Here is a 15,072-nt window from a genome sequence, read left to right as displayed (position 1 = left end):
ATTAATTTCCACAGGAATAAATTACATTTTAAAATATATTCATATTTCACAATATTACTGTATTTCTTTGGGCAAAAAGCCTTCAAAAACATGAAAAATCTTACTAACACTAAGCTTTTGAATGGTCAGTTACTTATGTGTATTATATTGCATTGCATTTTGATATAATAAAATGTTTTCCTTTTTCCCACAGATTTAAATGCATAAAATACAGATTGTAAATCATGTATTAGTGTAGGGAGCGTAACTCACTGGGAGTGGCCAAAACCTCTCTAACTGTTCTCTTCTGGCTGTTTATGCATCTCATGTTTGCACATGTTCACTTCGGTGGTGTGACAAGCTGAGCAGAATTTCGAGAATATTTTTTTTAATTACTGTAGATGTAAAAATGAATATCTGAACACATTCAGGTCATGCTTTTTACTGATTAACATTTATTTAGTCATGCATATTCCTGTATTCTGGTGGTCATGGAAAACCTGTAACTGTGGGAGCTTATATTGCCACCCCAAAAACAATAAATCCATTTTATTCAAAAATATTATTTTTGATTGTGTATATTTGTGATATTGTTTCTTGATCCAGTGATGAATAACTCATGTGAGCTGGTTCACACTGTCTTGCTGACAGTGTGTGTTTGCTTTTGTTTTTCTAAAAAGCCACAATTAAAGATTGCGTAAAGGAGACCAGTTCTGGGAATTTAAGCCGATGTGGGCCCTCATGGTTTGACAAGATAGAAAGTGAACAGTTTTGCCTACAGCTGCATCTCTTGTTGTTCCCACGATGCAAAGGATTAAAAAAATTCGGGAGTCTGAGACCTTCTGCCCTTGAGATGTGTCACGTGTTCCTCCCTCTGCATTCAGTAGAAGAGAAACAAAATGCCTTGAGTGTGTATTATTTGACATGCATGACAGGCCTTTACTCGCTCTAGCTTAACATTATTGTATTACTGTAATGCATCAATCGAGAGCTTAGAAAATGTAGAAAAGATGCTTGCATTTGACCTTTGAGAAGTCACATCATTTAACCCCCTTTCTCAAAAACTTTCGATTAAGCTAAACATAAAAAAAAAAACATTTGTATTCTTATGAAACACTTAAGATGCATAGCAAGGCAATGTCATTTACATACTTTATTCACAATAAAACAAAGGTTATGGGATTTATGCATTTCCACAACAATAAGATGAGAACTGACAAGATAATAAACAATAAAAAACAAACACAATACTCAGAAAACCACAAGATGGCAGCAAGACAAAACAGCCCACTGATGAACTAACATTCATTTACACACAGTCTCAATCTGACCGCTCGGTGTCAGATGAAACAGATGATGGTGGTCTGATAATAGTTGTGGTGTCTGGATGCTGTTTCTGTGGAAAACTAGCTCTTTCATATGACTAGGGATTTCTTTTTTCCAGGCCATGAACTTCATGCGCATGACTTACCAGGGACCGAAAACCAAAACAAACTTCAATTTGTTTAGCCAACTACAAAGACAAGTGTTTATGTATTCCTGCAAGATGTCTGTTAAAGATCGCTTCGTCTGGAAAGCATCTTCTGTGTACAAACATCTGACAGACGTCATTCTAAATCATAAGCGTCTTACAGACATCTTCTTAATGTCTATTTGACATCTGATAGGACACGTCCTGTAGATATATTGCAGATGAGGAAACACTCAATTAGACGTCTCCAGGGCGATTTAAAGCTGGTCTGGGTGATCTAATGATATTTTAAGACACTGGATGAGTGTAAAGTGCACAACACATACTGTCTGTGGGAGTAATGCAATATTGTAATGCAGCATTACTTTTAAAAGTAACTTTCCTCAATACTTGCATTGATGTCAGTTTCACCAAATACATCTTTAAAAGAGAATCTTAAAAACTGAACATTAAATAGTGATAAATGAAATTACAGGACAAAAGGGCAAGAAGGAAAAGTTACATTATGTTGACCAGTGAACGAATGAAGCCCTGAAATCAATAGGAATGAACACTTGAGATCGATTACAACATCCAGGTTCATCATGTGCAGATAATTATCAAAAGTGCTTCTTTCGTCCTTTTTTTTTGGTCTTGATTTGACAGTGCTCTGTGATGTATATTTGAAAGAGTGCATTTCTCATTCATCTACTTGAAGCTCTCAGTAAACCATTCCTGGGCTCTTAAATAAAGCTTGCGGAAGTAAGTTTACTACAGCACAAATGTCAAACGAAACAGCATCTCCGAGTAATTACAGTCTCTGTAAAACAAACAGCTGTAAGAGACACCTCCAGACATTAGAGAGCCGTGTGCACTAGTTTCTGGAGCAGCTTCAAGGAGGTAAACTGCTGAGTAAAGCCTCGAGCTGCTCCTCTCCTAAACGCTGTTTCTCTTCCAGGTCTTTCTGGCGGATGAGTAGAGAAGCCTTGGTCTGAATGAAGCGCCGGTACTCCTGCAGCTGTGTGTCCGTCAGCTGTTTGGAGAGGAAGGTGGAGACCACGCGCTCCCGTCGGTCCAGGTTGTCCTTTAAGTCTTTGGCGTCCTCCCTCTGCTTGCACAGGAGACTGTAGCGGCTGTCCAGAGATTGCTGTGGATCGAGGAAAGTCGTACGGATGTTACTGATATGCCACAATTCTGGTCATTTGTCATTGACGTTAACAGACACTTACAGGAAAATACAACTTCTTTATAAAATATGAGAAATCTATCCCATTTTCCCATCATTTACAACTGTCTGTAATACTTCATCTTCAAAACAACTGTTTCTGGGTCAAAATGACTCTTGCAGAAATTTTATATAATTTAATTTTAGTAAAATATAAACTATGACATTTATGTTTATATTTTAATTTTTAAGTCTAAATGACTAGTTTTTACCAATAATTTTTATATAAAATAAGCACAATCTTCACATTCTTTTACTCAAAAAAAAACAAAAAAAAAAACAACCTTTTCAGTGCATGAGAAGAGCATCAGAAATGGCCACAAAGCTCAAACTGGAGCAAATAAATTTTAACATTTGGGATAAAACTCCAATTCCAAGCAAGTTTGCTTCTTTATGCATTTAGGTATACATTTAGACATTAAGGCCATTAACACAAAAATGCTGCTCACCAAGAGTGCATTGATTTGATCAAAAATACAGAAAAACAGTAATATTGTGAAATATTATTTCAAGTTAAAATAACTGTTTTCTCTATGAATTTGTTTTAGTTGTAATTTATTTCAGTGATCAAATCTGTATTTCCAGCATCATTACTCCAGTCTTCAGTGTCACATGAACAGCCAGGGTTGCCAGGTCTGCGAAACAAAACCAACCCAACAGCATTTTTCCTGCAGTTTTGTTGAAACAGCTTTCCTTGGAGGCGTAAAAGGGATATCTTTAACCCACGGACTAAAACACAACCCTAAAAGTAACCCTATTTTACCGCAGACTTGGCAACCCTGTGAAGAATCTCGTCTTTACTGCAACTTTAGATCAATTTAATGCATGCATGCTGAATTAAAGATATCAACTTCTGTAAAATCTTAATTTAATAATGTATTTGTGATAACATTTCTGAAACCAATACATTTTGTTATGTTTGAACACTCATGGTTTTCAAATATCTGTCACAAGAGGGCAGTGTAATGGTAAAACTCATCGAAACTAAAGACTGGTTTCGGTCAGACAGTGTTGACTCCATTAACAGATGACTCTCTCTCTCAAAGCATTTCTAGCAGTCTTCAGTGTGTTTAGGGTTCCTCACATAAAGACAGGCCTCATTTAAACACCTGGTGTGATCAAAACTCACTCTCTCCTCCGTGTCCATGCTGTCGTCTGCAGTGCTGAGGGCGTTCTGCACACGGGCCAGACGGGCCGACAGACACAGCAGCAGACTGACCACACGCTCCAGGTCCTCTATAAACTGTGTGTAGCGCTCCAGCTCGGCTGACACACAGCTGTCTCGTACCAGAGCCTCCACAGCATCGCCCCGCTCCCCGTTCACCTTCTCCTCGCTCTGGACGCTGGAGCGCACTTCCTCCAGACACTTCAAGTGCTCCTCTATGTGTGCCATCAGCCGTCTCTATACGTCACAAGAAGCAAAGAGAAACCATAGAAAATACATCTTCATTTAGGATAGCGGATACTTTATGCGTAAGATTACAGTAAATCTCACATATTTTCTTGACAAACCTTTATAAAACTTTCAAGACAGAACTACGAGCTCTGAGGGAAAGATATATGCTTCTCTATAAATCAGAAGTCAATGTGATTTCACTCCAGTGAAGCATTGTGAATGACATATTAAGAAAACGGTCTTTAAACTACTTGTGTATTATATATACACTATACTAAGCTTGTTTGTTTCCCAACATTCTTTGTGTAGAACAGAAGAAAGAAACTCAAACAGGTTTGGAACAGCTCGAGGGTGAGTAAATGACAGAATTAAAATGTTTGGGTGAACTGTCCATTTAACGGTAGTTAGTGCATTAAAATGAACCAACAATGAGCAATTTATTTGTTACAGTATTTATTAATCTTTTCTTATTGTTAGTACAACTGCTCATTATTAGTTTATGTTGACATTAAGATTAGTAAATGCTTTAGAATTATGTTTTATTGTTAGTTAATGTTAACTAACGTAATCTTTGTTAACAAATGGAACTTGTAAAGTGTTGAGATTAAACATAAACTGTGGCAAGATTAAGTTTGTGCACCCAAAATACTAAGTTATTATACTTATATTTTACATTATTCTAATTTTAAGATTGAGAAAATGTCAATCCCTAGGCTTAATGACTTTTTGGGTTTTGCATAGTAGAGATTCATTCCTCATCTCTCTGTATTACACAACACAAACACAAATTCAGATATTTAAAATAATTAAAAAATGTCACAAATTACCTCACTTTCAAAGCATGTGCACCACACTGAGGCCAATTACAGTCCTATTAACATATATATATATATATATATTTTTTTTTAAACATCGTGAAAGTTTAATTTAGGGATCAATTCTCTCAATCTAGCATAATTGCACTTTCCAGAATAAGAGTACCTTTTTGTCGATGACATCCGTGTTGAGCAGGTTATCTTTCTGGTTTGAGAGAACAGACTCATTGTTCATAGATGATGGATGTTTCAGTGACATCTCAGCACTTTAGAAACAAAACCAAATAAGCATTATAAAAATGCAGTGGAACTGAAATATAAAAAAAATTATTTGAGTGAAATATGAAGTCATCTGTATCAATCTTAAAATGTGCTCTGTTGCAAATAACGTAAAAATACAAGTAACTTGCTTCACAAAGCACACAGGAGACCTGACTCCAGTTTTACATAAGCATGATTCTAAGCTAAAAATTCACTAAGCATTTAATGCAAACTTATGATTAATCCTTTTTTCAGTAGTGCACAAAAACAAAAAGCATCTTAGACGATTTATTTCACTTAGCTTGTTGCAAAGATTACTTGTTAAGATGCCTTAAAATACCATCTAGGAAGGCAACTTACTGTGTAGTGCAGGTAGCCCTGCTGAAAAAAACAGCATATGCTTGTTAGGTATGTTTTGATGCTGGGATGCCGGTTTATGCTGGTCCTTTTCCAGCACATGACCAGCATAAACCAGCAAAGGACCAGCATTAAACAGCAAAAGACCAGCATTAACCAGCAAAAGACCAGCATTATCCAGCAAAGGACCAGCATTAACCAGCAAAAGACCAGCATTATCCAGCAAAGGACCAGCATTAACCAGCAAAGGACCAGCATAAACCAGCAAAGGACCAGCATTAACCAGAAAAGGACCATCATTAACCAGCAAAGGACCAGCATTAACCAGCAAAGGACCAGCATTAACCAGCAAAGGACCAGCATTAACCAGCAAAGGACCAGCATTAACCAGCAAAGGACCAGTATAAACCAGCAAAGGACCAGCATAAACCAGCAAAGGATCAGCATAAACCAGCAAAGGATCAGCATAAACCAGCAAAGGACCAGCATAAACCAGCATTAACCAGCAAAGGACCAGCATTAACCAGAAAAGGACCAGCATTAACCAGCAAAGGATCAGCATAAACCAGCAAAGGACCAGCATTATCCAAAAAAAGGACAAGCATTAACCAGCAAAGGACCAGCATTATCCAAAAAAAGGACAAGCATTTACCAGCAAAGGACCAGCATTAACCAGCATAGTTTCAGCATAAACCAGCAAAGGACCAGTATTATCCAAAAAAGGACCAGCATTTACCAGCAAAGGACCAGCATTAACCAGCATAGTTTCAGCATAAACCAGCAAAGGACCAGTATTATCCAAAAAAGGACAAGCATTTACCAGCAAAGGACCAGCATTAACCAGAAAAGGACCAGCATTAACCAGCAAAGGACCAGCATTAACCAGCAAAGGACCAGCATTATCCAAAAAAAGGACAAGCATTTACCAGCAAAGGACCAGCATTAACCAGCATAGTTTCAGCATAAACCAGCAAAGGACCAGTATTATCCAAAAAAGGACCAGCATTTACCAGCAAAGGACCAGCATTAACCAGCATAGTTTCAGAATAAACCAGCAAAGGACCAGTATTATCCAAAAAAGGACCAGCATTTACCAGCAAAGGACCAGTATTAACCAGCATAGTTTCAGCATAAACCAGCAAAGGACCAGTATTATCCAAAAAAGGACCAGCATTTACCAGCAAAGGACCAGCATTATCCAGAAAAGGACCAGCATAAACCATCATCCCAGCATCAAAACATACCTAACCAGCATATGCTGTTTTTTTCAGCAGGGAGGGTTTTGGAACAGAGCCATTTATTTTAATTATATGCAAATTTAAAACTTAGGAAAGGACAAGATGCTTTTGATGTGTTTATTTGACGGTCACCTGTGAGCAGAATTTTCTGGGTTAGTAAACTTCTGCTCCTGTTTGTTCTTGTAGTGCTCCTCCATGAGAAGAGTGTCCTCAGAAAACAGCTGCTCCATCAGCATGAGTGCCGTCTTCCTATTGGTTATGGGGTAAAGAATGGCAGCTAACGATTGGTCAGCTGAGACCACGTCCCGAACCAACACCTCCCACTCCAGTTTGTCCACCGGACCGTTCACTTCCAACACCTCGCTTTCCATCACAACAGGGCTGTCTTCTTTCCTCACGTTCCCATGTTGTTCCTCATTAAGTGCAGGTACCAAGCTGGACTCTGTTTCCTGAATGCTAGGAAGTGTTGTGAAAGATGTGGTTTCATTCTCATCAGATGGGCTACGCGGTGCATTCTGGGGTTCAGCAGAAGTTGCCGTTTCAGTCGACGGCCAATAGTTTACCTCGGCCTCATTTATCTCAGAAGATGTGATCCATAGACTGGGATCTGTCGTGACTCCGTGACCGAGAGAAACCTCTTGACAGGAGAGAGATGTCTCACTCTTATCTCGTGGACATACGTCCTGCTCCTTGCTGTAAATATATCCAAATTAACAGTTAATTAAAAGTATACCTTAAATACAGCCACACAAACAAATTAATAACAATACTGACTAGTATTTTTTTTTTTGTTTGAAAGAAAATTTAAGTTGTGCTTGCTCATGCAAAACTCTCTGCGATGATGCTAATTATGGGTCAGGGATGTTAGGATGTTGCTTACTAGTCCTCTATTGGGACTCTTGTACACTTGTAATTTTTTAACCTTTGTTATGAAACATTGTTTTGTAAACGTTGTTAGTGGGAAATACAGTGCTGTTCAAATGTTTTTTAAAGACTGATCTTCTGTTCATTAAGGCTGCATTTATTTGATCAAAAATACAGAAAAATATTGTGAAATATTATTATAATTTATAATAATGTTTTTATATTTGAATATACTTTAAAATAGAATTTATTTCTGTGATGCAAAACTGAATTTTCATCAGCAATTACTCCACTATTCAGTTCAGTGCCACATGATCCTTCAGAAATCATTATAATATTTCAATTTATTATCAATGTTGGAAACAGTTTTGCTTTTTAATATTTCTTAGAACCTTAAAAAGTACCGCATTTATTGAAAATACAAATCTTTTGTAACAATATAGACTACCGTTTAAAGTTTGGGGTCAGTAACTTTTTTAATACCTTTCTTTAGCTAGGATGTGTTAAATTGATAAAAAGTGGTAGTCAAGACTTATATTGTTAGAAAATATTTCTATTTGGAACAAATGTTGTTCTTTTAAACTTTTTATTTTTTCAAAGAATCCTGAAAAAAGTGCCACAGGTTCCAAAAAAATATTAAGCAGCATATTCATATTACGGTTTATTTCTTTACTTTTGATCAAATAAATGCAACCTTGAACAAGCATAAGAGGCTTCTTTAAAAAAAAAAAAAACACACACATTTAAAACCCCAAACCTTTGAATGACAGTACATGTGGTTTTATAGTGTATTTCGTTAAGCAACTGAGGTCAAATTCTTAATGTGAAACACTGATGCTACTGTAAACACACATATCTCCATGCTTGAGATGAATTCTGATGCACAAGAGTGAACCAATCCGTTGTCATAATAAGCCACAAAAAAAAAAAAAAAAAAAACTTACCCGAGGCCTTGTGCATATACTGGATAAAACTTGGTAAATTTAATACCCGAGATTAAATCTTAACCAAGAAAAGATTTAGCACTGTGAAATATTGGAAACATATAACTCACTGTTTTGTTTAGAATAATCTGGAGGTAAAAATATTAGTTTAGAAACTATTAATATTACACTAGATGAAGTAGCAGGAACATGTGAGTGACCAATCGAAATGTAATGCTTAAGCACCTAACCAAGTATGAGCAAAAGTATCAGTACTTACAGAGACTTGCCTTAGCAAGCACTACTAATAAATGAAGCAATTGATTCACATATACCTGACTTCTGGCCTGGAGAGACTGGGTACAGACAGAACAGTGTCTTCTTTATTTTTACATCCATTGTGTGAAACTGCATGGATTTCATCATCATGGGAGGATGCATGCTTTACAAAATGGGTTAAGAGTAGCTTCTCAGGGCCTGGATGAGAGCTGGTTGTGTGTTCTCCAGAGCTGGGGATCCTCCTATGTGTGCGCCTTCCTTCACCAAGAAATGACACCATTTTCTTCTCTGCACTGGGATTGACCTGCATGCCCTGAAGTTGGTCAAGCTGCTCTGAACTTTTACTGAGAACTTCAGGTCTCATGACCTTGGATACACCAAGCTCTTCCATAGATTTCCCTCTTGAAGCTCTGACTTGTACACGCCGCTCTTCAGGGACAGATGCTGTGTGACTGTGATGGACTACGGTCTCTTCCTCTACTTTTCTCTGAACTCTGAAAAATAAATCAAGTTTTTTTGTTCAGTAAAATTAAAGTACTAAAATGTCTCTTTAGTCAAACTCGATAACACTCAAATTGTGGTAATAATAAATAGAGATGCACCGATACCAAATTTCTCAGCCGATACCGATAACCGATTATTCATAAATTATATCTGCTGCTGCGGATACAGATAGTTTGGTTTTCTCTCTCCCAACTAATGCTGTGAACTATACAGAGAACCCTCTCATTTGGTACATTACTATAATATTAGAGGTTATAATTAACAAAATAACCCAAACTATAATATTAAACTATTTCTATTCAGATATAATAATCACTTAAAATTTAAATGTTTGTATACAACACAATTGCACATAAGGTAGTTTTCAAAGAACAGCAACAATTTATTTAACTTTCTAACATGTATTTAGTGGAAGAGATGACTTGTGCGCTGTGCCAATGCTTGAAACAAAGTGGCTTCAGCGATCAAAACACATTTATTGTTTGAATTTGTGATAAAAATGTATATTGTTTGAGAGCTGAGACTTTTTTTTATCAGAAGTAAAAAGCCACAAAGGTCTTTACGAACAATGGTAGGACCATTATATATAGTGTTTGACAAAGGGGAAAAAAACTGGCAACCCTGGCTTGATCAATGGGATTTTAATGTGGTCAAACAGTACCTAAGTGGACTTCTTAATTTTTAATTTATGAGATTGCATTAATGCATTGTTACTGCGCTAACTTTGACAGCCCTATATTCTGCACAAGACACATTTTAAGTTTTTTTGCACCATTTCGACTGAACAAGTATGATTTGGCTCTGATCATCAGCTGTTTTTAAGCATTTGGACAAGGTGCTTAAATCGGCGGATACCAATTATTGGCCCGCATCCCTAATAATAAATGCAGGACGAAGGTCTAAACTCTACCGCTACCTGCTCGGCAATAAGAGCAATAATATAATCACCTTAAAATAGCCTTATTATGATTGGCTGAGAACTCATCAGGATGTTTCCGTACCTACAGAAAGAAAGAGAAAAAATTATGCAAAATACAACAATATGAAAGTCTACATGTAAGTCGTGGATGTAGAGCTGCACGATTCATCGTTAAAAAATCACAATCTAGATATAAACAACCACGTGATCTTATTTCTAAATGACAACAAATCGTCTGTGCCTATTAAACCTTTAACAAAGTCATATCGGAACATTAAAATCTGTGTCCATGCTGTCGCTGACACACAGAGCAGTTTACCACAGTACCACAGTATTATTTCTGTGTTATTCATTCATATTATGACAGAAGCGATGGGATAAAAGTTTATAGTTCGGGTATGAATACTGATGTCTACGGTAGTGACCAAAATGGAGCAAATCATCTTTTGAAAGTTATTTTAGGTTCAAATTAACATTGTTCAAAACTTTCTCAATTTATCCAGAATCCTGCAGCTCTTCATGGATATTAATTAGGGCCGGGACTCGACTAAAAAAAATGAATCTAATTAATTAGAGGCTTTGTAATTAATTTATCGAAATTAAATCGCATTTTAATCGCATATAAATATTTGATCTGAGAACAGTGAGAAGTAATTTTTTTTCACATGGATTTATAGTATACCATTGAATAATGACTGAATACATAAGCTTAAGCAACAAAATATTGTTTATTTTTGTTCAACAAAGTCTAGCCAGACCAGTGCAATTTTTGCCATGAAGTATAGCAATAGCATATTTAGAAACAATTTAGAAATAGTACATTTCAGAAATTCAGGAAGCTTATACGTGCTGGAACCTTCTGTAAAGTGTTTTTTAAGTAAAACACAATACTGTCAATTACATTCAGAACATTAGAAACACTGACTATTAGAAAACATCTCTCTGTTGCTTCAGAGGCCATAACATACTAAGTCCAACTCTCAATAACCTTGGCCAAAACATTAAAGAGTTCAGCATAAACTGATGCACCAACAAAATAATACATAGTTCAACATAAAGTGTAAAGTCCACGCTAGCTGCTATACGTTTTGCGTTGAGGTGATACTTGAGGCTCGATGTGCTGCTGCGGTGATATGCGAAGCGAACGCTAGTTGGTGCTTCAGTATAATCGGTCCCGCCGAAACTCATCCAGTGAGAAACGTTCCGCGGTGCAAAAATAAGTTATTAAAAATTCTGGATTTTTTTTTCTGTAATTAATTAATCTTAGTTAACGCGTTATTTTTTGTGTAATTAATTAATCTCAATTAACGCGTTAAAGTCCCGGCTCTAATATTAATTTAACTGGAAATTCAAGTAAAAATGAAATTTTGTTGCACATTTTTGTAAGATACCTGGAAAGCGTGGGGAGTCGAGGTGCTACGGGTCCGACTGGACTTGGGTTGTTCAGGCTGGTCCAGGAGATTCTCCACAGAGGCTGACTTCCCTGCTGCAGAGGACTCCTCTCTCCAGCTAGACTGCCTTGAGTGCTTAGCAGTGATGACCTGCGTGTATTTAACAGAGCTTGACACGGAGTCAAGAATCTGACCTGCAGAGAGAGGCCTGTGGAGCTTCTTGGAGTCGGACATGCCAGAATTATGTCTGGAGCTCTCCGTGGTTGAATCCCTGTTGCTGGGTGCTTGTGGAATTGGGTGCTGGGGCTCAGCTATCTTTTGACCAGTTTTGCGTTCCATGTATGCTACTAAGGCTTTATGCTGGAGGTGCTTCAGAGGTGATTTTGAAAAGTTGGAGACAGACAGAGCACGTCCCCGTGTTTCGAACATCTTCCGTCTAGCAGCCACTAGACCATGATCACCCTCCGAGAGAAGACCTTCTGCTTTGTTGCCAAGAAAGTGAGAGGTCATATGAGCCGGTCCATCTGCCAGCTGGTGTAGTTTCTCAGGCTCAGATTGAGAGAGTTTCTTCTGATCGGCTGTCAAACGCTTCCTACTCCCTACACGAGGCACCTGTGGTTGAGCAATATTCTGTTGCTTCTCTGGTTCTTTTCCAATGGCCTTCTCAATCTCTTGACCAAGGTCCTCCCTGTGCTCTTTGTGTTTTTCTTGAGGATTGTGTAGTTGTGGCATTGGAAGTGTCTCCAAGTTGGGCAGCTTGTCTTGAAATGGAGGACTGGAAGGTTCGGCAAAATGTTTTTTGTCTGTCTGCTGCTTGATCCTGTGGGGCCAAGAAAGCTGCAAATCTCTTCTTTTAAACGAAGTCTCCCTCAAAACCTTAGATTGGGCATCTTTCAATTTCTCCTTATAATACTTCTTGTAGGAGTCATCTAATGTGCCGCATGGGTAGAAGAAATCCTTCGGTTGTTTATCCTTAGACATTTCATTCTGCCGATATTCACTGCTGGGAGGGGTTTGCTCATTATTTCCAGCTTTCTCTTTGGCACATTCTGGATTCTTGACCTCTATACCACAGTTATTATTGTTTTTGAACTTGTCTGTATATGATGCCCTGTTCGCTCCTGTGAGGTGATATAAAAGTGGGGTAGTCTCCTTGCTGATCTTGTCTCTTGGAATATCCAGTTGGGGCCACCTCGAAACTCTGGTCATCGGATCCTCTTTCTTGGGATGACTGGTATGGTCTTCCTTAATTAGAGCAGGGGTCATTAGTAAACCAACTGAATTGTCCTCTGGACCACAATAGAAGATAGGGTGGCTGGTGGAGTGATTCCTGCCAGTTTCTTTACTCATGTCCCTTTGGTCCTCTACTCCTTCAGAGGTCTGCTCGGACTTGAAAGATGAATGAAGTGCCTTGTCATTAGGATGCTCCACAACTTCCTTCTGAATACTGAATTTGTGTTTCTCATGGTAAAACAGTTTACCACTTGGACCATCAGGACAACTTTGCCTTCTACGCTGGGTTTCATAAGACCACTCACTAGGGGTTTCCACACCTCCCACAGCACAGGGCTCAGACGACTTGAAGACTCCAGTAACAAAATAAAACTGCCCTTTGTGCTGAATACTCCCATCGATCATGTTCTGTGGCATATGGCAGGAACTGACAAAGCACTGGTGCTCAGAAACGGGTCCACTATAAGCTGAATGCGATCTCTTCCTTTGGGTTTCCAATTGACTGCTCCAAGACTGCTGAAAGGACTCTGGTCGACCGGGTTGCAGGGGTGATCTATTTACAATTCCTTTAGGCTTTGGTGGATTAAGCATCTTGTCCTCTGGGTCTTGCTTGAGGTGATCTTTAAGCTGTGAAGATGTGCAACCATAAACAGGCTCAGCCTGGACACCACAGACCTCTGAATTACTCATCTTCTGCGAAGTAGAAAGGTCAGCAAGCTGTCCTTCTGGACTCTGACGTGCCCATGAGTTTGCAAGGTTCCTGGTTGTCACTAAACTGTTCAGACGAGCAGGAGGTGGTGGTGGTGGAAATGGATGTGTATGAACTGGTGGATCTTCAATGTCAGAGAAGCCACCACTGCTACAGTGATGTTCTTGTGCAATGGTTTCCATGGAACGGTAAAAGTGGTCCATGCTTTTGGAATCTGAATCAAGAAAGGTTGGGCTGTATTTACCTTTCACATATTTCAGATCGGCGTAGTGCAAGTTTTGTGTCTGGGGCTCATCCAGTAGAAAAGGAGAAGGGTATTCAGGGACTGTTGAACCACCAGAGAATGAGCTATAGGCGGAGTCCCCTTTGCTGTGGTGATGGGTATACTGATCAATACTACTGCTGGACTTGGTCTGGGAGAGTCGACTAACAGGAAGACTCAGAGAGTAAAGGTCAAGGTTACTCATCCTCTCAAAGTGGAAATGATAGGAATCCATTTGGACTATGAAGAGGAATTATGAACCCAGGTGAAATATTTCCACACTGTAAAACAGAATCCACAGGAATCTGGCATTACCTGGGTGAAACGAACATATAAACAACTGTGAAATTGGCATGTAACATCTTATTTACCACAATACACATCACAATACAGATTTATTTAATGATTAATGATTAAGTCGCTAATAACATGAGTTGTGCCCCAAATGAGTACAGCTTCATGAGTAGTGAGTGTAAGTATAGTCTGCTTTTTGTACTCTACCATCTAGTGTATGAATTTTAGAAGGTTATTCGGTCCTCTAGCATCATCTGATAGCCTGCCCCTTTTCGCAATATAACACCATGTCCTAACCAGACAAAACACGACAATAACAAGCAAATTGTTTATCGACACTGAACACGATATGGTCAAATTTCACAGCCAATCAGAAGTGTGTGTGTGTGTTTTCTCTGGAAGTGCAATGCACTCTCAATGAAATGGAGAAGTTTATAAATCTAATTCATAAATATTAAAACATTTATAAAATTAAGTTACATAAGTACATACTGAGTGATTGATACCATCTTTGTTATAGAACACACAAGTTGTTTCGCAATGAGTTCAGTTTTAACGTACATGTTTGCTTTGATTTATTTTTAAGATCTGAGGTAATATATTGATTGTTGCTTTCAGTATGGCTATAAAAGGTCATCCAAAATGATATTTAGTAGAGCCCGACCGATATATCGGCCGGCCGATATTATCGGCCGATATGAGCTAATTGCATTTAAATCGGCATCGGCGTTTATAACGGCCGATGAAACATGAGAAACAGTCTCATATTCTTCACTCATGTTATGAGTGTTGCATAGTTTGCCCACCAGAGGGCGGTCTGCAGCTCCAGAGTTGCAACAGCGCCAGAAATCCACAAAGAAGAAAGCGATCAGCCAAGCCACCCAGGTGAGTCTGTCCTTCGTCATGTGAAATGATTGTAGATTTAGTTCATACACTGTATATAAAAACGGTGTGGTAGTTCTAGTTAACGGTC

General features: G+C 38.3%; 1 protein-coding gene across 1 annotated transcript; it reads right to left on the bottom strand.

Moving 5' to 3' along the window:
- Positions 1-1,114: 1,114 nt before the first annotated feature.
- LOC113063899 (protein Shroom1-like) lies at positions 1,115-14,117 on the bottom strand. Its single transcript, XM_026234317.1, has 7 exons — positions 11,602-14,117; positions 10,240-10,292; positions 8,844-9,281; positions 6,854-7,414; positions 5,032-5,131; positions 3,784-4,056; positions 1,115-2,576 (listed from the first exon to the last, which is right to left on the bottom strand). Exons 1-7 carry the CDS (start codon positions 14,038-14,040, stop codon positions 2,322-2,324), a joined length of 4,119 nt encoding a protein of 1,372 aa, XP_026090102.1. The 5' UTR covers positions 14,041-14,117; the 3' UTR covers positions 1,115-2,321.
- Positions 14,118-15,072: the final 955 nt, after the last annotated feature.

Source organism: Carassius auratus, chromosome 46, assembly GCF_003368295.1.
Source record: "Carassius auratus strain Wakin chromosome 46, ASM336829v1, whole genome shotgun sequence".
Classification (NCBI taxonomy): domain Eukaryota; kingdom Metazoa; phylum Chordata; class Actinopteri; order Cypriniformes; family Cyprinidae; genus Carassius; species Carassius auratus.
The sequence above is the reverse complement of the archived record's forward strand: the minus strand, read 5'-3'. Positions and strand labels throughout refer to the sequence as shown.

Bases quoted from the DNA above. Each gene is read 5' to 3' on its own strand.
- LOC113063899 (XM_026234317.1), bottom strand. From the start codon at position 14,040: ATGGATTCCTATCATTTCCACTTTGAGAGGATGAGTAACCTTGACCTT. The intron at 7,415-8,843 runs GTATATGTGAAT...ATATATTTACAG, and splicing joins CTCTCCAGGCCAGAAGTCAG to CAAGGAGCAGGACGTATGTC. The intron at 2,577-3,783 runs GTGAGTTTTGAT...CTCGATCCACAG, and splicing joins GCATGGACACGGAGGAGAGA to CAATCTCTGGACAGCCGCTA.